This window comes from Vicugna pacos, chromosome 9 (genome assembly GCF_048564905.1).
Source record: "Vicugna pacos chromosome 9, VicPac4, whole genome shotgun sequence".
Classification (NCBI taxonomy): domain Eukaryota; kingdom Metazoa; phylum Chordata; class Mammalia; order Artiodactyla; family Camelidae; genus Vicugna; species Vicugna pacos.
The window spans coordinates 61,991,892-62,017,493 of record NC_132995.1 but is presented as its reverse complement, the minus strand read 5'-3'; the positions used below and the strand labels follow the sequence as shown (position 1 = coordinate 62,017,493).

The 25,602-nt window shown below is 39.7% G+C and overlaps 1 protein-coding gene and 1 long non-coding RNA gene across 7 annotated transcripts in view; one reads left to right on the top strand and one right to left on the bottom strand.

Moving 5' to 3' along the window:
* The first annotated feature begins 528 nt into the window (after positions 1 to 528).
* On the top strand, positions 529 to 20,318 carry LOC102533870 (chitinase acidic). Of its 5 annotated transcripts, none has more exons than XM_072968024.1 (11): positions 529 to 730; positions 11,056 to 11,085; positions 11,636 to 11,837; positions 13,019 to 13,075; positions 13,959 to 14,124; positions 16,442 to 16,566; positions 16,745 to 16,868; positions 17,154 to 17,339; positions 17,850 to 17,969; positions 18,055 to 18,196; positions 19,940 to 20,318. In XM_072968024.1, the coding sequence occupies exons 1-11, from the start codon at positions 643 to 645 to the stop codon at positions 20,215 to 20,217; spliced, it is 1,518 nt and encodes a 505-aa protein (XP_072824125.1). In that variant the 5' UTR covers positions 529 to 642; the 3' UTR covers positions 20,218 to 20,318. The 5 variants fall into 5 exon arrangements, with proteins under 5 accessions (XP_072824125.1, XP_072824126.1, XP_072824129.1 ...); XM_072968027.1 differs by lacking the exons at positions 529 to 730; positions 11,056 to 11,085 and adding exons at positions 2,170 to 2,263; positions 2,929 to 3,113; XM_072968026.1 differs by lacking the exon at positions 529 to 730 and adding an exon at positions 9,749 to 9,875.
* LOC116281772 (uncharacterized) overlaps positions 7,009 to 25,602 on the bottom strand; it is a 43,521-nt gene continuing 24,927 nt past the window's right edge. For both annotated transcript variants that reach the window (XR_012075916.1, XR_012075917.1), the window contains exons 3-4: positions 8,184 to 8,253; positions 7,009 to 7,266 (exon numbers count right to left, since the gene is read on the bottom strand). This is a non-coding gene — a long non-coding RNA (uncharacterized lncRNA). The remainder of the gene's footprint in view (positions 7,267 to 8,183; positions 8,254 to 25,602) is intronic.

The following is a 25,602-nucleotide window of genomic DNA, read 5'->3' as shown; positions in this document are numbered from 1 at the left end:
CCTGGGGTGGGGGGTGATGATTACTCAAGGAGATAGCTCAAAGTGTTAGACAGACACACACCATCATCCTTTATGTTTCAGTTTCCAAATGAGCAAAATGGGAGTAACAATAATAATACCTAGCTCATAGGGTTTTAGTGAGAATCAATGAGTAAATTTAAATAAATTGCTCATAGCAGTGCTTGGTACATAACAAATGCTAAGTAAGCATTAGTAATTGCTAATATTAGCAGGTAGAGGGGACTAGAGTACATCTAAATCAGAGATTCCCAGCTTTAAGTTTTCATCTCAGCAAAAGGCACTGATTTATAAGGTTTTTAATTTTCTCTCGGAGGGACGGAGCTACCTTAAAGAGATGCCTTCAGCCCTGAATTGCCTGCTAATTATAGGTTTGCTGCAATAAACAAGGTTCTCATACAGATCCTCCCCTTCTCTTTGAAATTTAAACAGGAAAGTTATTTGGAAATCTGTGGTTTCTTAAGCAATCTATGATTCCACAGGGAGCTTTCTCTGTAAGAGTTCCTCACCCTCTTCCTCTGGGTAATAGGTTCTGCCTACCAACTGACATACTACTTCATCAGCTGGGCCCAGCACTAGCCAGGTCCGGGGCATTTCGAGACTGACAACATTGACCCCTGACCTATGCCTTTGCTGGGATATGGGACAAGAAGGTCACATCATCGAAGGAAAGGATGGGACACTATCAGATTTTCACTGGCCTGGAAAACAAGTAAGTGACGAAAGGGCTGAGATTCAAATTCTTTTCACCTTCAAGAGCAGTCTGAACAAAGCCTTCCACAGCAGCCTCCAGGCTGAAATTCCAAACAGGCCAGCAAGTAGCACACAGGTAACTTCCTAGCTTTCTTATTATTTACAGTATGATGATGACTCTAACATAAGGGAAATTGCTGGCTCCCAGGAGGCAGTTGTCAATTGAAATACAGCTCCATTACCAAGGGGAATTTAGTGAAGTCCAAGTTCTTATGAACTCAGATGAAAACAATCTTCTACATGGAAGGGACCCAAAGTTGGCACTGACAAAGCACTGGTGTCCTTAATCGGGGGCTTCACCTGAAGGGACATAATTAGAACTCTAGAGACAGTGAAACAGAGGAATCTTAGGTCATCTACCCCAGCCACTCTCACAATTTAGGAAATAAGGATGAGAATGAAGAAAACCAGCATGAGAGCCTGCATGAGACTTCTGGCTTCTCAGTCACTCTAACAGCTAATGTTGAAATGACTTAATCTTTCTTTCCATTTGTTCTGACACAATTCTGCTTCTTTTCCCTCAGAAACAGTTGGATAAAAACTCTCCCAGATATTGATAACTGGGACTTTGGAACTGCTTCATAAATTTTTCAAGATGATTTTCTCTACTGATTTTACAACAAGGTATTGGGACCACTAAGGCCTCACCCTGCCTTCTTTGGGTCTCCCTTAGTTTGTATCACTGCCAGGGTTTCCACTCCTGAGGATTACCAGACTTCTGTTACCCTGGCCATCAAAGATTGATGGGTCACCAGGAGTTTGATGGGCTAGATTTTGGCTCCTGAAGGACCACTCCTTAGTACAAGCATCTCTTCACTATCCTGATGCAGGTGAACTGTGTTCCATACTATTTTGACTGGGAAGCACACAACCAGTCTCCTGTGAAAGGTCTCTGAGGCCATATAGAAAACCTATCTCCCTGCAATCTCAGTTAGAGATGAAGGATCTGGACACTCCATTCCAGTGAGGATGCTGAAGAATGAAGGACGGGAGGGATTGATTTAATTCAAAGAGTAGTCATGGAAGTCAACTTATAGTTGATATTCATAGACTTTCTCCTACATGGGTATAAGAAATGCAGGAAGCTTTTGAACAGGAGACCAAGTAGATCAAAAAACCCAAGCCGATGGTCACAGCCACAGTAGCTGCTGGCATCCCCAATGTCCAGTCTGGCTATGAGATTCCCCTACCTGTCCCAGTGACATGTCCCGTTACCCCTCTGTGCATCACTTTTGAAAGAGACATTCACCCTCAGTCTGCTTGTCCTTCAGGGACCTTATTTAGGTGGTTTTGGAAGTCTTATCTTTTGCCTGCATAGGAGCAGAAAATGACAAGCAGAAATGTTTTTAGATCCTTTACACCACCTTAGGTACCTGGACCATATCCATGTCATGACCCAGGACCTCCAGGTTCCTGGGAAAGCTACATTGGAGAGAACAGCCATCTCTACCAACACCCAACTGACACAGGAGGCAGCGCCAGCCTTAACATTGTGAGTTCCTGCACAGACCAAAATGCCGACCAGAGATGATGTCATAAATCACATGGAGATTTAGGGACCAAAGATATCATAGAGTTAGCAATTTTCTCAAATGAGAAATTAAGCTATTATAATTAATTAACTAGTTCCCATTTACTAAAAATTCACCAACATATTAATACTCTACTGACAATTTTATCAGATAGGAAACAAGATTAACAACCAGTCTTTTCTTTTAATAAAAGAAAATAGAGTACCATTACTTATTTTTTTCAATAAATTACAGGCTATTTCTCCCACTTTTCTTCTCTTTTTGTTCCCCTTCTGCCTTGTCTATTTTTTACCATTCTAATCTTTTGCACATGTATGCCATACAGAATTTCAGCCATTCACCAATGAATCATACCAGAAAAATCGTACAAAAAAAACCTCTCAGTCCTTCTCTCATACATTTTTGGTGGGAAGGGCATATATAATGCCTATGTATTGGTATGTTGTTAAGAGAAATTTGTTAAGCTAGAGACACACCACTTCAACAGAGATAGATCAATGATGCTGTAAAATATGTTGCAAATACTTTGTACAGTAGGTACAATCACACCAAAAAAGCTTAGTTAATACCTAATTACTAGGCCATCAGCTGGGTGGGGCCTCTTGCTAACCTGCTACCCTTGCAGGATTACACCAAGAACTACTGGAAGGACAATGAGGCCCCAGCTGAGAAGCTCATGGTTGGATTCCCAGCCTCTGGACATACCAGCATCCTGAGCAACCCTCCAAACATGAAATTCATGCTCCTTCCACTGGCCTTGGCCTTCCTGGGCCCTGTACTAGGCAGTCTGGGTACTGGGCCTACTATGTGGTAAGCTCCTAGAAATTTTAGAGCTAGAAGGAAAGATGTCTTTTTATTGGTCCATAGATCTAACAATATAAACAATATTCAACACTTCTTGGTTCATTTATCTAATAGGTGAGGCTCAAGGTGGATGCTCATGGCTATTTGGAAGGGAGGCTAGATGAGCACTCATGTTGACTACCTTGGTTGGATACCCACTAAGGGCCCATTTAGGCTGGATTCAGAGACAGTAGGAAAAAAGGAATGTCATCAACGAGAGTATATCAATTTATAGATACTTCTAACCTACTGCCAGGCTATTCTTTGATTTGAGAGCTTCTCCCCATACTTAAAAAAAAAAACCCAAATGTGACAAAGAATCAAAATCCTAAGTGAACTGAGAAATTTTCTAATAGAACTCTAGGCTTTCATTTTCAGGTAGCTTTCATGTATCCCTTCTCTACTTCCCCTTACCCAGGCCCTTTCACCCCTGCTAAATGGACACTTTGCCTACGTCTTGGTAGCACGGACAACCTAGGCATGCAGAGGAATTAATGTCATCCTTGGAGGAGAGGGGACCATGCTGTTTCCACCTTTCTTCCCTGGATGGTCTGAGAATACATTTTGGACTTCTAGACAGTTTCATGGGATTGAGCATTTAGCTGCCCTAGCAGTGGCCAACTTGAGAATATATTTTTGTATTGGCCCTGCCTTCTTCCCTGTTTCACTCCTCCATAGTTTACTCCTAATCTCTGGATTCCGCTTCCAAATAAGTTACTCTCACATGAGCTGCTTCCAGGTAAACTTAACCTTAGGTAGTAGGCCTTGCTCCATTGGGTTCTGGCATTGAATATTGCTACTGGGATGTTTGAGGTCAGTGGGTACTCACTACCCCTTTATCAACCCATCCTCTAAATCATTTGATACTTTTTTCCTTCTGGTGCCTGAAGAATTACTTATTCTTGAAGTTTAATAACCTAACTAGGATATGATGGTTATGATGGTTCTTTATCAATTTCTCCTTGGAAGACAGTTGAGAGATAAGGGTTAACTTAACTGATGCCCTGCAAGCTGGCTTCCTGGAGAGAAATTTGACCTGTTGCCTCTGGAAACCAACTAGAGCTGCCTAGGGTTTAATTCAATCTACCTTGGCAGAGAGCTGACATGGTGGATCAGGACCTCTGCCAAGTTTCCACCAAGAAGTTGTGCTGTAATCACAAGGGTCAGATCACCAGGAAGGCCAATTGTTCTCCCAGACTATGACTGCTGAGGTAGTGGGTAGAGCTGAAAGCCAATGTTGTGCTATTAGAAATTATACCCTAATCTCAGTAGGAAGAGGTTGGTCTTTATAAATTAAGAAGCTTAAAAACTCAGAGGCCCAGGATCTCTCTTTTAGACCTCGATTTGCATTCTGATAGGTTGTTGTGTGCTACCTGAGAATAGGATCATCTTTGGAAGGAGGATTAAAGCATCTTAACTGCTTTAATTCCTGGGTTTCCCACTGGTAAAAAACAATTCCAGAAAGCCTAGTTTGCCTGCTTCTTGATTAATCATGCTTAATTGCTTGAAAGTGGTGCAGGGAGCTGGATGTCAGACTTGGGGCATCTCCATGGCCTTCTACTAACTTGTTGCCAGAGGGATGGATACAACTGGACTGATCACTTTGTGAGCAAAACAGAGAGAATATTAGGGGACAGCATACCCAGAATGCAGTAGCATTCCCTTATCTCCAGTTTCTCTTTCCATGTTTTCAGTTACCTGTTGTCAAGCATGGTCTGAAAATATTAAATGGAAAATTCCAGAAATAAACAATTCATAAATTTTACATTGTGTGCCATTTTGAATAGTGTGATGAAATCTTGAGCCATCCCTCTTTGTCCTGTTAAGATCCCCAACCATTGACATTGTCTGCTCCTCACATCCAACCATGGACATTGTCATGGCTTGGGATCCAGGATCACCCAAAGCAGATGACCCACCTTGTGAGATATATTCAGAAGGTCAATAGTGGTCTAATGCTATGTCATTCACCTCACTTTCTCATCAAGTAGACATGTTGTCATCTCACATAATCACAAGAAGTGTGAACACAATACCATAAGTTATTTTGGGAGAGACCATATTTGCATAACTTTTATTATAGTATATTGTTATAATTGCTCTATTTATTATTAGTTAATGTTGTTAATTTCTTGCTGTGCCTAATTTATAAATTAAACTTTATCATAGGTATGAATGTATAGGGAAAAATTAGGATTTGGTACTATTGCGGTTTTAGGCATCCACTAGGGGTCTTGGAATGTGTCCGCTGTGGATAAGGGGGTTTACTGGACATGACTGTAAGGAATTCAAAATAATACCCCACTTCCATAAGATTGGAAGTAAATGATAAAATGGGGTAGCAATGGGGTATTGTCATAGTCAACAATTCCCTGGCACCTCCTGACCTGATGAGTTGGAAGTATTTGCTTTCTAACTGGAGATAACCTCCACATAATTTAAGCATTAAAAGGTAATTATATTTATTATTGCAATGTCTGCTATGGGCAGAATTTTGTCCCTCAAAATTCATATGTTGAAGCTCTAATGCTCTTGTGACTATATTATAGATAGGGCCTTTAAGAAGGTAATTAAGGTTAAATGAGGTCACAGGGTAAAACCCTAATCCAACAGAACTGGTACCCTTTTAAAAGAGGAAGAGACATCAGAGATCTCTCTGTCTCTCTACTTTGTGAGGAAATAACCAGAAGGTGGCTGTCTGCAAGCCAGGAAGAGAGCTCTTACCAGAAACTGAACCTTGTTGAAACCTTGATCTTGGACTTTCCAGCTTCCAGAACTGTGAGAAAATAAGTTTCTGCTGTTCAAGTCACCCTGTCTATGGCATTTTGTTATGGCAGCCCAATCAGACTAAGACGATGTCCAAACCTAATCTGATGGCTGTTTCATGTCTCTTATTACCCACAGAGGATAGGGGCAAGGGAATGTGGAGAAGTCAACTTGATGACAAATTGCTTAAGCCTACTGTTTACTTCCAAATGGTAGGCTAACTAGATTGCTGGCCTAATGCTATAAATATCCTGAATAGAGCCATTTCTAGCAACAGTCCATCTGTTCTCAGCCATCTGTTAGAAATAAGGAATCTGAGAACAGGAAGCTTCCTGGTGCTGAACAACTGTGACTTGAGGACCCAGTCCAGGCCTCCCTTCTCATACCTTTCTCTTTTTATTTCCCCAACACTGACTCTAGGCAACTGTAAAATCAGGACTGTACTCGGTGCTAAATGATGGGTGGAGACTAACTTAGGTCATTGCCATCTCTACCTAGATATTGATGGTCTACTCAAAGTACGGCTGTGCCCAAATTGTACCTTTAACCTGCTCTGGCCTAAAACTTTGCTGTGTGGCACTGAGCAGCCATTTCTACCCTGGTGCTGGTACAAATGAAGTGCTCCAACTATTGCACGACCCTTGGGAATGGGAAAGTGTTGATGTAGGATTCCCAACTAGATGGTGACCCTAGTTATGGGCAAAAATGCCATAAATATTTATGCAAGAAGAAATAATCCCTTGCTAGGTAGGAAGGAAACATCTGAAACCATGGCAGGTGGGTGCTGGTGCATTCTCATTGTCTTTCACTAGATCATCCCAGGAGAATTATCACTCAGGGTGCCCCAAGTTCTTAGATGCAACTCTCACAGGGAGTGGACCCCTCTGCTAATTTTCATGATACTGAATCTACCATCTAAAATAGGATGCAGTCAGAGAGAGCCAGCAGCCATTCTGGTGTCATTATCATTCTACAATATTCTACTAAGTCACATCACCCAGAATCTGCCAGTGTAACTGCCAGTGAGGGATGCTGGGTCCCTAGGCCTAGAAGGCCACACAGGAGAAATTCTCTTTCCACTGGGATAGTACTGGCTCCCTGATCATTGGAGCTGACTTGGGACCAATGTTGTAGTCATTAGTCATTTATTTCTTGACTTTTGCGTTGCATGTCCCAATGGTAGCCTTATTTGACTCTGTATGATGCTTATTCCCATCAGTAAGTAAAACAGCCACTGACTGGTTGACTCTGGCTATACATGGCAGTTTCTCTTCTGTATAACGTTCCCATCAGGGGTTCTTCCTTGTGGATGAATATCCTCCTCCGTTGGCCCCAGGCAAATGAGACCTGCACCCTACAGGAGACATACCTAATCATTCTTAGCCTTCCTGGGCTCTGTAGCCGTTATTTTTCCTCAACTCAAGGAAGCCATCTTTCTTTGGGTAGAAGTCATAGCACTCCTCCACTCTACTTGTAGTCTCATCTTTGGGTGATAAAACTCAGAAGAGTTTATTTAATATGATGTATGGCAATAATAATTCTAGAAGATAATAAGATAAAACAATGATCCAAGAGATGAGACAACATGAAATAGTCATCAGCTCCTGTATTTCATTTAAATTAAATTGAAATTGTACACAATGCACATTTGTTGATTAATTCATTGAAAGGTCAAAAGCGGTGCTAGTCATTAGAGATATAGAAATGAATAAGAAGAATAGTACCTGACTCCAAGGAGCTACCTATTAGTAGGAGACATATACTGTAAACAAATGACACAAAACACAATGTCATGTATAATAAAAGTATATGTAAAAAGTCAATTTCCAAGTACACATGAGTAAGAGCTGACTTGAGTCCATTTCATGTGAGAGGCTCCACATGAAGCAACAATGTGATAAAGTCACTGCAAGAGATAATACAGTCTTGGGCTGCATTAGTGGAAATACAGAATTCAGCAAAAAGATAAACAAACAAACAAATAACAAACACTGGACTAGGAGTCAGAAGCTCTGAGCTCAAGTTTTGGCTACACATTTCACTGTGTAACTTCAGCAAATTCTCATTCTCAGTTTCCTCATCTTTTCATAGGAACAATAAAGAACAATAAAGCTTAACTTGCCTCCCTAATTGTTGCTGGTAGTGCAAATTGATACAATTACTTTGGAAAAGAAATATCTAGATTAATAGTAAATTTTAAGAAGGATATTCTATTTTACCCAGCAATCCCATTTCTAGGTGTAAACACTGGAGAAATTTGCAAACACATACCAAAAGACTTGTATAGGAGATGCTTATAGCAGCATGTAGGGGGAAAACTGGAAACAAACCACATGTTGTCCTATACAGAAAAGAAAAATAAATTATAGCATATTCATATAGTGAAATACCATACAGTTGTAAAAATAAGCTGCTACTTGTAACAACTTGGATGATTCTCAAAAACTTAATGCTGAGCTAAAAAAGCAAGAAATAGGATATCAAAAAGATACATGCATCCCAATGTTCATAGCAGCACTATTTACAATAGCCAAGACATGGAAGCAACCTAAATGTCCATCAAAAGATGATTAGATAAAGAAGCTGTGTTGTATCTATACAATGGAATACTGTTTGGCCATAAAAAAACTGAAATAATACCATTTGTAGTAACATGGATGGACCTAGAGATTATCATATTAAGTGAAGGAAGTCAGACAAAGACAAATATTATAATATCACCTATATGTGGAATCTAAAATAATGACACAAATGAACTTATTTACAAAACAGAATTAGACACAGAAAACAAACTTATGGTTACCAGGGGGAAAGGAGGTAGAAGGAGATAAACTGGACAAACTGGGAGTCTGGGATTAGCAGCTACAAACTACTATACACAGAATAGATAAACAACAAGGTCCTTCTGTAGAGCACAGGGAACAATATTCAATAGTTTGTAATAATCTATAATGAAAAAGAAATGATAATGAATAGATATATATGAATCAATATGCTGTACACCAGAAACTAGCACAACACTGTATATCAACTATACTTAAAGAAAAAAGAAATAAAATAATACACATGGTATTATTTCACTTATACAAAGTCAAGGCTAATGAATTTATTAAATCCAAATGATAAACTAATTGTAATATATTATCATAAAGCTAGTTAATGTATTATTTAAGAGTTACATAGGCACATGTGATAAAATTATAAAGAAAGCAAGGAAATGATTGGCACAAAATTCAGGATAGTTGCTTACTCCAGGGGAGTGAGAAGCATCTAACTGGGGAAGAAAATACAGGATAATATTCAAAGATAATATTATCTTATTGAAACTGGATGGTGACACAGGGGTTTTCATTTTCCTTTAAAATTATCATATAATCATGACTGAGGTCATTCCAAAGAACCAAGTGTGGGTAGAATGTTCATAAAGTAATACTTGAAGATGAAAGCTCCTTAGGCACTGATTGCACAAGTTATATAAAAATAATTTTATCAGGAAAAAAGGTTTAAGAACAGTTAATGACTTCCAAGGCTCTTTATTGTTTACTTTCCAATAAAGATATGCTTTGATGCCAGGCACAAAGTGTCCACAGCATAAAAACCTAACCACAGTGTTTAAATAGTTGCTTAACAACTCTGAGAACTGAAAAAAAAAAAGAGCTATTAAGCTGATGCTTTTTGTGGTGATGGTCTCTATCACCCCGTTAGAAGACACAACATTATTTTGTCCTTATTGAGCAAAGAAAGTAGGAGCGGAAAGTGCAGGTTGAAGGTCCACAAAGTGGTGTTTGTAGGGGAGGAGATCTGTTGATTTACTGATTAGCTATATACACATCTAGGTTCAATGCTCTCCACTTGGAAGATATCCTTTGTGATTACCTGGTACTCAGATGGTATAAAAAGCAAATCCAGACTCTGCTAGACCAGTCCCAACAGAAACCATGACAAAGATTATTCTCCTCACAGGTGAGTCTGTGATTGGAGATAGAGCCTTATTCTTACACAATTTCTTTCCTCCTTTGGATCTGACAGCCATAAAGTAGTCTTCACAGATACCTCTATGCTTTTCTATTCTTCTCTCATCATTTCAAGTTTCCAAGAGAATCCTGACATGCTCAAATGAGTCTATCTTTTATTCTCTTAATCTCAATGGACTCTGGTAACATTTCTACCTTCTTTGATGCCACAAGCATGATCCTAAGACAAAAGTTAGTTTTCTTCCAATGCTTGTCTTAAACTTTTTCATCTCTTGTTGGGTTGTTCCCTTTTTTCCATTCATCTTCCATTTTAAGTTATTATTTTTATTCTCATGCCTGTGTCCTTGGTCTATCTTCTTCAGGGTTGAAAATCAGTAGGAAATGAGATAGAGTTATACCAAGTTATCTTTGTTCTACCATTTGAAGAATTATTTCTCTTTTTCTCCTCTACTGTCCTACTGGGCTGCTGATATATCATAAGACAGGTAGAAATTCAGTCACTTAAAGGAGTTGATTCAGTACATTGTTTAGAGCCAAGTTGTAGCCATAACTTATTAGTTGCTCTAAAGCTGTGATTTACAAATTTTTCATAGCTTCAGAACCTTTTCCAGATGAAACCTCTAGCTCAGTTTATAAAACAATCAGATCAAAAGTGCTCTGTTAGAAGCCAGGGAGCAGTATATGGAGTCTTATCTGACAGTTCCTAGTATTTCTCTTCTACTGCGAGGTTTCTTAAAGGTGGTTTTAAAAAATTCTAAGGCTCCCAGAGATAGCAAATTCATGGGTTTAGAGGATGCCATGTGTGTGAAGGCTGTACTCACTCCAGTTCAGGAAGGTGAAGCATGTGTGTATAGTCACTGAGTAGAGTAAATTTTGGGTAATTTCAGTAAGTAGGTCTTCCATAGATAGTAGACTTCAAACTCTGTATTCAATGACATTTATTACTGACATGGAATGGGAAAGAAGAGCGAACCATGCACATTTTCAACTAGGAGGAGGGAAGTGTAGACCTATCTCTTCACTGAAAAGCCTGCTCTTTGGCATAGCAACTAAGTGCCACTTGGGCTGTAAAACCCTATGACTTACAGGATGATGGCCAAGGCGTCAGAATTATATTCCACAGGATACAGTCAGTTGGTCCAGAATACATGTTTTTTCTTTTTCTCTAGGTCTAGCCCTTCTGCTGCATGCTCAGCTACGTAAGTCATGGACTCTGCATTTTATCGTTGACATAATCTTTTCCTACCATAAGCCTTGAATCTCTATAAATTAGTCATAATGTAATCATCTGTTTAATGTATTAAATGTGACTTTTTTCATATTCCAAATATTACTTTAAAAAATTCATATCAAGAGATAAGCCATACTAGGGAAAGAAAAATACTGTCTTCTTCACAGACAGATGGGGAAAATCTATTATTTTGTATTGGCTTCTACTGCCATCCTCTTAAGCATGACAACCTGGGAGTTATAAGTGGGTATTCACTGGGCATCTTTTCTTAAGTGGTTTCTAGGCTTAGCCAGGATCCCAAAGTGAATCTGTCAAAGTTAAAAATAACCAACCTCAAATCAATGACTAGTTCTCAAATGAGAATCTGAACTCACTTGCAAGAGTGTTTCATACTAACCGCTACACAGAGATCAGGCATCTGAGGTAAAGGGAGGGAAACAGAGTCAGGGCTAAAACTCACAGCACATTTCAGTAGCACCTCAGTCAGGCCATTGTTCTTAACTTCTTTCTACCCTCAGGCTCTGCCTACCAGCTGACATGCTATTTCACCAACTGGGCCCAGTACCGGCCGGGCCTGGGAAGCTTCAAGCCTGACAACATTGACACCTGCCTGTGTACTCATCTGATCTATGCCTTTGCTGGGATGCGTGACAACAAGATCACCGCCATGGAATGGAATGATGTGACTCTCTACCAATCTTTCAACGGCCTGAAAAACAAGTAAGAGAAGGGGGAGATACTTAATTTGGTATCTCCTAAGTCAGTACATCTCAAACATTACTGTGCAAACAGATCATCTGAGATCCTCTTAAAATGCAGCTCAGATTCAGTGAGTCAAGGTGGGAACCAAGACTCCATATTTTTAACAAGCTTCCAGATGGTGCTGCTGCTTCTGGTCCAGGAGCTATACTTGAAGTATCAAGGATGTACATAACGTAGCACATTGCCTGCTCTAGCTAGTATTCCAAAATAGTTATGCTTCTTCCTTTCTCTGGCAATCTCTCTCTTTTTTTTCTATGATCCAGGAAACTGCAAACCTTCTTAGCTACTCACATCAGAGAACAGGAGGCAGAGGATACTGAAGATAAGACATAACATAGCCCAAGAAAGCAGAAGAGTTTGCTGTATTACTTTAATAGAGCTCCATTTTGTGCAAAAATGAAACAAAGCAAACAGACAAAGACTCTGGTATCTTTTAATTTCTAATGTGTTTAGTTCGCTGTTTCTAGGAGAAGTAAGGCTAGAGGCCATTGCTGCCATCGGCGGTGGCACTATCCTGAATGCAGCCACTAGGCTCTGAGTGATGACGCTTAAGAGGAGATAAACCCCTTCAGAGTGGTATTCTTAAAGTGAGATCCATTGACGATGCATCAAACTCTCATAGGGCCCTTGATAAAAATCTCAGTCCCTAACTCAACTGAATCACAATCTCTGAGAAAGGGGTTATAAATCTGGAATTCTGATGTTGTCCTTCAATTCTGATTCTTGTACTTCACCCTTATATAAACTGATGTTTGAGAACCACTATTCCAGAAAATGTACATGATTCTAAGCCAATTGATTTATTCATTAGCACAGAATCTGAGAAAGTAACTGTGCTCAAGCAATATTTACCATTTCATCTGGTGGAATAGAATGTGAGAATTGCCAATACAATCCTATTTTTTTTTAAAACCCAGTCCCATAATTTAGATTTTCCTAAAAACTGTAAGTGGATTCATAATATTAACACCAATATTTTTTACAAAGAAAGTTTTCAGTAGTGAATGAAAATTGTTCTACAGAGTATCCTATCAAAGCAACCTCCAAGTTTATGACCAGGCCTAATACCAAAGCAATGTTATTTTAAATACAGGGACTCATGGATTTTGAAGTTCTCTTTTTCATCTTTCGCTTTACAGGAACAACCAGCTGAAAACTCTTCTGGCCATTGGAGGCTGGGACTTTGGAACTGCCCTGTAAGTCTCCTGTGAGAGAGCCTGGTGTTTGATACTGAAAACAAATTAGCCCAATGTGACCTATGTCCCTTCAGATTTCACAATCTAAGTCAGGATATTAGGAATGTACACTAAACAGATCTGCTACTTAAATAAATTGCTACACTAGAATCTGAATATTAAATAGAACACAGTTTATTGTGTGTTTACATTTAGATGGATATTCTGGAACCCCACTCACAGAGGTTTAGTTACTGAGGTTTTAAAACAACCTCTTCTTTTTTTTAAATAACATTTTTATTGATTTATAATCATTTTACAATGTTGTGTCAAATTTCAGTGTTCAGCACAATTTTTCAGTCATACATAGACATTTACACACTCATTGTCACTTTTTTTCTCTGTGAGCTACCATAAGATTTTGTGTATATTTCCCTGTGCTATACAGTATAATCTCGTCTATCTATAACAATCTCTTCTTAAAGTATTTCAAAAGCAAAACTCCTGAGGAGAGTGTTAAAGGACATCTCTCTATTTACTTTCTGGGAAAAAAGAAAAGGAAGTCATGCAAATAAAGAAGAAGACATCCTCGAGGGTGTACAAACTTGGGCAACTATTTGGAGAGAGAACACAGTGAGCCAGCGGAGCCAGGTGTTTAAAGCAACAAGTGCAATTTAGGAAAAACATTAGAGTCAGGTGGATAACAAAATAAAGAGAACATTGAGGTACCATGGTTGGGCACAGCAGTGATTACAAAGTAAGGACAGGAGAAAACCAAGAACATACTTTTTTCTGGGCTGTGGTCCTGGCGAAGAGCTCTGAGGAAGTAATATAGGGGTTTGATTTCACTACAAGGTGTTGGGACAACCAAGGCCTCACCCTACTTTCTTTGGATCCCCTTCAGTTTCACTGCCATGGTTTCCACTCAGGAGAACCGCCAGACTTTCATTGCCTCAGTCATCAAATTCCTGCGTCAGTATGGATTTGACGGGCTGGACTTTGATTGGGAGTACCCTGGCTCTCGTGGAAGCCCTCTTCAGGACAGGCATCTCTTCACTGTCCTAGTGCAGGTGAGGAGGGAGGTGGCAGTCTTTAGCCCAAGGAAATTCAAAGACTCTTCTTTCCAAGGAGAATCTGGTAGCTCCAGATTGAAACTAAGCTGGAGTTTAGAATTATGGCATCTTTACATCACAAAAGTCCTTAGATATCATGCCTACATTCAACAGCATCTAATAAGAATAATAACAATATTATGTGTACCATGTGCCAGGCACAATTCTACAAGCTGTTTTAAAAATCATATCTCATTTCATCTTCACATCTACTCTGTGACATAGGTACCATAAGTGTCATAATCTTTATTTTACAGATGAGAAAACTAAGATATAGCGGGTTTAAGTAACCTACCTAATGTCACACCATATAGTCTGGCTACAGAGCCCATTGCTTCTAACTTTAATACTAGACTGCCTGTTACTACCTAGCACTGACTCTGTCCCAGACACTGGCTTATTATCAGGCTAGAGATGAGAACAAGACACAATCTTTGGCTTTAATGAACACACAATCTAAGGTGGAAGCCTGAAAAATAATCAACAATTACAGTACACTTCAATAAATGCCATGATAGAGGTATTCAAGTGCAAAAGCAGCACAAAGAGAGGATACTTAATTCTGCTCTGGGGCAGGATCAAGAAGAGCTCAGTCTTGAAAGGAACTGATGTTAACCAATTAAGTGAAGATGGGAACCGCACAAATGAAGACATAGGTATGTGAATGATGGATTATGAGGCTGCATAGGTGACAAGAATCAGATCATGTAGGACTCATATATTATGTTAAGGGGTTTGGACTTTACTCTCAAGGCAACTTTGAAGGATTTTCAGGTAATGGAGAGATATGACAAACTTGTGTTTTAGAAGGCTCACTCTGGCTTTAACCATGGAGGATGAACTAGAAGGAAGCAGGGAGGCAGCGATAGAGTAAGGAGGCTATTGCCATACATCAAGCAAGAGATGCTGAGAGCCCAAATGAAGACTCTAACAGTGAGGACAGAAAGAGGAAATTTACAAGAGATATTAGGAGGGTAGGATCAATAGGATTTGGAGACCACATGGAAGTGGAAAAGAGAGACAGCTGCCAGTTTTCTGACCTTGAGAACTGGCTTGATTGTGGTCCTATGAATCAAGATGGTAAATACAGGAAGAAGGATATATTTGGAACAAAAAGAAGGACTCAATAAATTGCTTGTGAACATGATGAGTGAGAGGAATCTGTAGGACATCATACAGGAATGCCCAATAGACACTGGATGAATTCCAATCTGGAGTTCAGGACAAAGGACATAACTTGATATACTGTATTGAGGTCATCAGCAAAGGTAAACGATTAAGAGATCACTATGGAAAAGTGAATGGAGTGAGAAAATCCAAGGATAGCTTCTAGATTTACTCTCCCCCAAGAAAGAGTTTATTTTCTGTAACATCCCATATACCAGATTGCCAGCCAGTCTCCAAATAGTTTTCAGTATTAAGTAAGACACTACTTGAAAAGTCAATCTACTTACTTGTTGAAAGCCCTCGCATTCAGAAAGAACATCTATATTCTTAATCAATACATACCTCTAGTCATAATTTGTAACTTCCAGTCATTGGTTCTAGTTCTGTCCACCCAAGTAACAAAGAATAAAACTGCATCTTTTGCAATCTATTGGTTCAATATTTGAAGATAGCCATATCCTGCCTATAATTTTTCTTCTTCCAGTTAAATAGTTCCTTTAACAAGTATCCATATGACAATTTTCAGACCCACTCTTCACTGGAACATCCCCTGGCACACCTTAATAATGCAGTTATAAAAACGGGGTCCAATACTTCTGGTAAGATTGGAGTCACACAAAATAAATGTGGATTAACCTCTAGCATTGAATGGGAATCTGTCACCTGACTATTACCAACTTCCTCACTGGCCAATTCAGCATTTCATTTGATGGGATGTCAGGCCTATAAAGTAGCTCATCTACTGGACAAAGGGAAGTGAATTTTTATATTGCTAAAAACTGATATAGGTTACTGCAGCAACTATAACTTCAGAATATAGTGATATAAGTGGAGCTCTGACTGGTCATCTGGGGCCTGGGTTTTTGTCATGACCTGGCTGCTAACTTACTATGATGAGACTTCCGTGAAATCATTAACTTCTATGCACATTAGCTACACATTTGATTAATACCATCAATCTTACCCATGGGGATATTGAGAGACTAAAGTAAGATAAAATATGTGAAAGCATATTTTAAAAGAAGCAGTATACAAACATATATTTATTATTATTTAAGAAACTGAAATCAGTTTCGTAGGCGCCCTGCTATACTTGATTATTCTACAGGAAATGCGTGAAGCTTTCGAGCAGGAAGCTGAGCAAGCCAACAAGCCCAGGCTGCTGGTCACTGCTGCAGTAGCTGCTGGTATCTCCAACATCCAGTCTGGTTATGAGATCCCTCAGCTGTCCCAGTGAGTGACTCATCTTGTCCTCAAACGATAGATATCATTTTTGTAAGGTAGACTTGTCCTTAGTCTGTCTTGCTCTTCAGGGACTTTGTTTAGGAAGCTTTGGAAGTGGTATCTTTTGCCTGCACAAGTGTGGGAAATAACTGTCGGAAATGTTTTTAAACCCTTTACCCCACCTCAGGTACCTGGACTACATCCATGTCATGACCTATGACCTCCATGGCTCCTGGGAGGGTTACACTGGGGAGAACAGCCCCCTCCACAAGTACCCAACTGACACTGGCAGCAATGCCTACCTCAATGTGGTGAGTCCCCCCCCAGATGCAGATGCAGACCAGAGATGTTGTAAGTCACATGGAGATTCAGAGACAAAACAAACATAAATTCTGCAAATATATCACTTGGATAACTCTCCTTTTAAGTGATTGATCACATCTCCTTAACTATAATTTCACCAAAATGCTTTGAAAAAATACTAACTGATCTGTCATTAGTATCATTCAATTTTACCTGTTAGGCCACAGGACTAGCATAACTAAGCATTGGGTCACCAACTGGTGGGGCTTCTAGGTAACCAACTGCCATTGCAGGATTATGCCATGAACTACTGGAAGGACAATGGGGCCCCAGCTGAGAAGCTCATCGTTGGATTCCCTGCTTATGGGCGTACCTTCATCCTAAGCAATCCTTCCAGCACTGGCATTGGTGCCCCTACTTCTGGTGCTGGTTCTGCTGGACCCTATACCAGGCAGGCTGGGTTCTGGGCCTACTATGAGGTAGGTAGGCTGTGCTGTACAATTGAAATTCTGCGGATTTTATGCCCTGTGCCAAGCAGTAGCCTTAGGGCTAGAATCTACAGAAAGCCTGAATATTGATTCTGTTCACTACTTACCTACTTCAACACAGATATGACTTCAAATGTGTCAGGTGTTTAAGTAACCTATTCATTTACCTACTCCACAATGAAGAACATTTATACTGTGCAGCACCCCCTCAAACAACAGACTACATACTTAAGGTCATTTATGTTAGCACATAAGGGAATAAAATAACTATGTACCATATTAGCATGGGTTCCCAAAATCAAGCACTAAGAATAAAGATAACATCTGAGTACTTCAAAAGTAACTTGATCTTATTTACTGTGAAATAAAAACCCATAATTAGAAATTTGAGGAAAACCCAATTAGAGACATGACAGGAAAAAAAAATCAGAGAAGAAAGTATATATTTTCTCTTTCATGGGAGTTATATTTAAAGGATTTGAACCTCTTGACTTTTTAAAGATCTGTACCTTCCTGCAAAACGGAGCTACTCAGGCATGGGATGCCCCGCAGGATGTGCCCTATGCCTATAAGGGCAATGAATGGGTTGGCTATGACAATGAAGAGAGCTTCAAAATCAAGGTAAGGTCAAACCCTCCAATGTGCTGTAGGTTCAGCCCTGAGTAAAGCAATTAAATGACTCCTGGTGTCTTCTATCCTTAAACAGGCTCAGTGGCTTAAGCTGAACAATTTCGGAGGTGCCATGGTCTGGGCCATTGACCTGGATGATTTCACAGGCACTTTCTGCAACCAGGGCAAGTTCCCTTTGATCAACGCCTTGAAGGATGCTCTTGGCCTGAACACTACAAGTAAGTGACAGCAGGAGGATGAATAGGGTATAAAAATGCTCCTTCTTCAACTCAAAAGACAATCTAACATCTTCCCATCACTATCACCTGCCCCCATCCTGGCCCTCGTCCCCTAGTCTCTTCCTGTTTCACCTCACTGCTTCTGCCTGGCTGAGAGAGAGGTGCTACATTCTATCCCTACCCTTGAATGTCTACATTAGGAAGTTTACACTCTTACTAGAAACCAGGCCTACTCAGTGGGTTTTCCAGGTCTGCTAAGTCTCTAAGGTGTGAAGAGGACTCAGGAAATTTGGTTGGCTTTCTATATAAGCATTTACTTTTCTACAAACCCCTTATTCCTTCCAGTATTTTTTAAACTTTTTTTTTTTGGTGGGGGGGAAGTAATTAGGTTTATTTATTTATTTATTTATTTATTTATTTATTTATTTAATGGAGGCACTGGGGATTGAACCTAGGACCACGTGCATGCTAAGCATGTGCTCTATCATTGAGGTATACCCTCCCCCACCCCACAAACCCCATATTAAAAGTCTCTTTCAGCCCACCTGGGGAGATTAAACAAGAAACCCTCTGGAGTGTGCACATATTTCTAATCTGTAATTCAGGGAAAGCACCGACTCCCTAAATTTTGTCCAGATTTTCTCTTAGAGCTTATTTGCTCACCACTTATACCCAGATCCTAGAAAAGCATTTTGTGTATATTGAGTGCTTAGTAAATTTTTTAAAATGACTTTTTAACATCATAAAAGAAGAGAGAACTTTTTTAAATTTAAAACTAGGCTGGCTTTATCATTCAAAAATCCACAAATGACAAATGCTGGAGAGGCTGTGGAGAAAGGGGAACCCTCCTACACTGCTAGTGGGAATGCAGTTTGGTGCAGCCACTGTGAAAAACAGTATGGAGATTCCTCAAAAGACTAGGAATAGACTTACCATATGACCCAGGAATCCCGCTCCAGGGCATATATTCAGAAGGACTCCTACTTCAGGATGACACTTGCACCCCAATATTCATAGCAGCACTATTTACAATAGCCAAGACATGGAGACAGCCTAAATGTCCATCAACAGATGACTGGTATATTTATACAATGGAATACTATTCAGCCATAAAAACTGACAACATAACACCATTTGCAGCAACATGGATGCTCCTGGAGAATGTCATTCTAAGTGAAGTAAGCCATAAAGAGAAAGAAAAATACCATATGAGATTGCTCATATGTGGAATTAAAAAAAAAAAAAAAAGCATAAATACAAAACAAAAACAGACTCATAGACATAGAATACAAATTTGTGGTTGCCAAGGGGGCAGAGGGTGGGAAGGGATAGATGGGATTTCAAAATAGTAGAATAGATAAACAAGATTATACTGTATAGCACAGGGAAATATATACAAGATCTTATGGTAGCTCACAGAAAAAAAAATGTGACAATGAATATATATATGTTCATGTATAACTGAAAAATTGTGCTCTACACGGGAATTTCACACAACATTGTAAAATGATTATAAATCAATTAAAAATGTTAAAAAAAATTTTTAAAAAGTAGGCTGGCTTGAAATTACAGCTTTTCCTAATTCCTTAAGTATGGAGTTTCTTGTAAGCTCCTCAGCTGTAGGGACCTAGAGCTAACTGAACTCCACCTCCAGACATCACCCCAGGTCTGCTAGTTCTTCATCTCTAAGTGAATGTGGGAGCCTCTGCCAGGTCCACTAGCCTACTCTTTGCACTGTTTCAGGTTGCACAGCCTCGGCTCAGCCCAGTAAGCCCAACGGCAGGAGCGGAAGCGGAAGTGGAAGTGAGAGCGGAAGTGGGAGTGAAAGCGGGACTGGGAGCAGCAGTTCTGGAGATAGCTCTGGCAGCAGCGGATTCTGTGCTGGCAAAGCCGATGGCCTCTACCCTGTGGCGAATAACAGAAATGCCTTCTGGCACTGTGCAAATGGAATCACATATAGGAAGAATTGCCAGGCGGGGCTTGTCTTTGATACCAGCTGTGAGTGCTGCAACTGGGCATAAACCTGACCCGTGTCTCCATTCCCTAGGGTTCTGAATAGTCTCCTTTGCTTAGCACACCTTGCCCCTACCCAGAGTTCTGCAATAAACTCCATCAGTCAAAACATGAGTATCCTTGGTTTTAAGTGATTCGGGTGGAAACCTTTCTAGATGTGAAAATACAGGCTATGTATGGGAGTGGAATGGCAGAGGGGAAAGTTGCCCTGGATGCAGAACAAAAAGACTAAAGGGGAGATGCAGAGAAAAGCCATGAGGAGAGATGGAGAGAAAACACATATCAATGGCTTTTCAACTGTTGACTCTAGCTCTTTCCTGAGGCCCTGATGCATTTTTGCCTTTGGGTTCTGTGAGACACCCTTATGACTATATAATAAATTCCTGTTTGCTACATAAGCTGGTATAAGTTTGCTTCTTTTATTTGCAACTAAAAGAAATCCTACCTAATATAATAAGAATATAATGGCTCCTAATTTTTTTCTGTAATGCTTACTGTAGGTCAAACCCTGTTCTAAGTGTTTTATGTATATTTTATTATTTCATTCTCCCAGCAACTTTATGAGGACAATAACATTAATTCCAAGAAACTAAATAACCTGTCAAACATCACACAGCTAACAAGTTGCAAAGCCAGATCCAAAAGAGCTCACAGTCCTAACTACTATGATTTACTGCCTCCTTGAGCACAGACCTCAGTGTTCTCATGGTAGATGGCAGCACTGGTGGTAATGGTGAGGCACATGCAGCTTTCTGGGTAATATCTGCTCATTCAGGACCCCCAAACACTTCCTGGTTATTTATTATGCACCAGATAGTGTTCTAAGTACCAAAGACATAGTAGTAAATAGAATAAAGACCTCATCCTTCTGGGGATTTTATTTTGCTGATGGGAGTGTTTGACAATAAATAGAAAACATAGGAAGGAAGAAAGAAAGGAAGGAAGGAAGGGAGAAAAGAAGGAAGGAAGGAAGGAAAAGAAAAGAGAAAGAAATCAGGAAAGTGAAACAGTGATAGAAAGTGACCAAGGGAGGAGCCTACTTTAGTTTGGTCAGTTCAGGAAGGCCTCTCTGGAGAGATTCCATATGAGATGGGCCTTGATATTAAAGAAAAACCAGTCATTTTGAGATCTGGTAAAAGTGCATTTCAGACAGAGTCCTTGAAGTAGAAATGAAAAAGACATGTTAAAGAAAAGAAGATTGTGGTGAGGTCAATATCATGCTAGCATGAGTTATTATCTTTGTCTCTCCTCTTCAATCTACAACTAGAAAACATTCATAACTCAATGAAGTTTCCTCTGTGCAAGGATGATGGAGAGATCACACATCTATAATCTGAAGATAAGTTAATTGGAACAAATAGAGAAAGTGGAATCAGGGGAACAGCAAAGGCAGTACCTGCAATCCTGGCTCCCTGGCCACAGCGGCTGAGCCAGCAGTCCCAGAGGACCCAGCGGTAACAGAGGAGGCAGCACACGCGAATCTGGGCTCCCGACTGCAGCAGCATCCGCAGACACAGGGAACCAGGCTTCAGCAGTAGCAAGGCCCATGACCTTTGTCCCTCCAGCTATGGTGGCACCTGGACTCTGGCACTCCTACACCTGACAACCTCAGATGTGGTGAAGGCACCCACGACCCCTGTTCCCACCCTACCCTCCCTCTGCCTCTGCTGTGGTGGTGGTACCTGCCATCCAGGTGACCCCAGACACAGTGGAGATGCCCACCATCCTGATGCCCCAGCAGTAACACCAGTGACAGCACCAAAACTGGCTGCAGCAAGACACTAGAGATCCTGGAGGCACAAGCATCAATGATAAGTGCACCAGTGAGACCTCTGGCAGAGGCAGTAGAGGCTGGAAAGTCAGTTTTCAAATATAGTCAGAGGCAACTCAGGTAAGAGAAGCCAAAACTTGTGCCTCACTTCCTAGTGAAAAAAAAAAAGACCTCTAATAACCAACTTGTTGAATTGTTAGAATCAAAGTGAAAAAGCTTTGCCTAAATAAAAAAGGTGTTTGCTACGTCAAAAGTGCTAGCAGAGGAACAACTCATTAAACATCATGACAAAACTATGGCAATATGGTATCACAAAAAGATGGCAATTCTCAAGAAACCAAACTTAAGGTCATGAAAGATTGTGGTCTGATAGAGAATTTAAAATTTAAAATAATGTCATGAAGAAACTCAATGAGCTTCAAGAATACTCAGAAAGGCAGTTCAATGAGCTCAGGAATAAAATTAATGAACAGAAGGAATACTTTACCAAAGAAATTGAAACTCTAAAGAAAAACCAAACAGAAATTATGGAGCTGAAGAACTTAATAAATGAGATGAAGAAGGCATTAGGAAGCACTGGAAATGAAGCAAACTATATGGAAGAGAGGACTGGCAAGCTCAAACACAGGAACCTAGACGTGATTCAGGTAGAAGAGAGAAGAAAAGTCATATTTTTTTAAATAAAGAAATTCTATGAGGATTATCCAGCTCCATTCAGAAAGGCAACATAAGGCTAACGGGTATCTCAAAAGGAGAAGAGAGGGAGAAGGGAGCAGAGAGTTTATTTTTAAAAATAATAGCTGGTAACTTCCCAAACCTGGGAAGGAACTGGATACACAAGTTCACAAAGCTAAGAGAACACCTAATTATCTCAATGCAGAAAGACTTACTCCAGAACACATTACATTAAAGCTGTCAAAAGTCAATGACAAATAAAGAATTTAATGGCATCCAAGGGGAATAAAGATAGTTACCTACGAAGGAATCCCATTAGCCTAGTAGATTTCTCAGCAGAAACTCTACAGCCAAGTAGAAAGTGAGATGATATACTCATAATATTGAAAGATTAAAAAATGTCAGTCAAGAATACTCTATCCAGCAAATTTGGACTTCAGATATGAAGGAGAAATAAAGGCTTTCCTAGATGAACATAACCTCAGAGGTTCAGCACCACCCAACCTGCCTTACAAGAAATGTCAAAAGCAACTCTCCTACCTCAAACAAAAAGGTAAAATTACACAAAACTTTAAGTAAGGTGATAAACAGAGAGAATCAGAAAAATTCAACTCCATAGCAGAATAGGTTATTAAACATTTACTTATAGCATAAAGATTAAAGTGGAGAAAAGCAGTAAAATAACTGTAGCTTCTTGGAATTCGGTAACAAACTCACAACTTAAAAAGGTTAATTTGAGAGTGAGGCCATTCCTAGCCATGAAATTCCCTTTTCCCTTCCTTGTCTATGATTCCTTTGTCTTTCCTTGGCACTTATTAATACTTGACATACTATACATTTTATGTATTTATCATTTTTTATTGTCTGCCTCCTCCAGTAGAATTAACTTCTGTGAGGCAAGAATTTCTGTTCACTGCTACATTCCTATTGCCTAGAGCAGTATGTGGCAAATTGCAAGAGTTTAAAAAGTACCCATTGAATGAATAAATCAATGAGGGCAAGAAAGGAGGTGGCAAACAAGTTGAGTAAGCCAAACATTAGATGAGGCACTTTATATAGGTTATCTCTTGCATGGTGAATATTGCCCCTGTGTTACCGGTGAAGAAGCTGAGATCTTGTGAGGAAAACTTGCCCAGGATCATGTAGTTAATAATTAGCAGAGCTCATTTTCAAACTTGGGCCTTTATGTCTCCCTCTGCACCATAATGGTGCCTTGTAGAAAGCAAAGTCACAATGACTTAAAGAGGGACTTCAAGGGTGGGGCTGTTGCTCAGCAGCCAGTCTGAGTTACACCCTTCAGTTTCTTAAAAAGTCTGCTTATAAGAGTGGTGACTCATGGAGACAACACTTGAGAGAGTCAGGGTTTTTAAAAGTCCCTCTGATGAGGAGCTCTGGTCCAGAGTTTCTCCGAGATCTTCAAAGTCCATGCCATCTGGTCCACCCAGGAACATGAACGGAAACAAAACTATGCCATCATCACTCAGCCATTCCTTTGGGACTTTCATGCTGGTAATCGTATACTTAGACCCTAGGTCATGTATGAAAACTCATTCCTTCAGTATTGGAGTCTAATTGGAAAGAGGTGGGGTAAGCACATCTCTCCCAGCAGAGATGGGAGCAGTGTTCCACTCACCAAGTCATGAGCCTTGAGTGGTACCCATTCAGATGAAAGGGCACCATTTTAAAAATTGCACAAAGGTACCCTTGGAGTTAGCTATAGCCCTGGGCATGGAGGCCGTAGATTGAGAGTGTATTAACGTTTATTAAATGGAATTACAGGTTAGTCACTAGCTGTGCAAGATCTGTCCTATGTTATCTCCTAGATCCTCATGGCAACCCTAAGAGGCAAGAAATGATTAGTGCTATATTATAGATGAATCAAGGTTTAGGGAGTTTAAGTAAATTTCACAAGGTCATATAGCTAGTAAACAACAGACCAGTACCTATTAGAAACCAGTTCTGGGGAGCTTCAGAGCCTGTTTCATTCCTCTACCATCAGATGAAAGAGGTGGTAGAGTATTTAAGAAAGTCCCAGGAAAGTGGGATTTAAAAAGTATATTATTCGCTCCTATCTTCCTTCTCAAGACATCCATCCTCCAGCTGAATCTCTATTATCTTGATTAGGGGTTCTCAATTCTGTTTCGACCCAAGTCCTGCTTTCAGTAACAAATTACTTCATAACACTCTTTTCATTATCCTAAGATTAACTTCATGGATAACATAACCTACCACACATAATTTCACGAACAATTTAATGCTATAATTGTAAAGGAGAAAAATACTTCCTAATAAATATGTATTATAGTATATAAATGCTCAGATACAACTACTTTAGAAGAATAAGGTAGTCAGTTTTTTGCACCATATAATGGCTAATGAGTAAGCCTAGAATTAAGAGAGAAGGTTAAATGTTGTTTCATATAAGCAGTTTAGGAAAATAAAAGAGCAGCGTTATACATGGACACCAGAACAAAAACTAATGTTAAGAGAATTAATAACACTCTGGACTTACTGCTTTCTGATAAGGGAGAAAAGGTAAATATCTTTAGTTAAAATAATGATAATACTCGATAAATTACAAACCACTGAAATCTTAAAAAAAGGGAAGTGGGTGTGGTTATGCTACTCTTGAAAAGAAGTGAGTAAATAATGTTAATGTGCTTCCTATAGGGTTGCCAGGTTTTTAAAAATAATCTATTTTATTTGTTTATTTACCCATACTGAAAAAGGTCTAAATCATAACTGAACAGATTAATGAAATATGCAAGGTGAACTCCGGTTTCAGCAGTACCCAGTTCAAGAAATGGAGAGAGTTCGGTCAAGACAGAGGAGTAGAAAGACCCTGAGCTCACCTTTTTTCATAGGCACACCAAAATTACAACTATTTACAGACTACTTATCAATGAAAAAGACTCCAGCCCCACTTAAAGGGAGAAGAGTGTGGCTT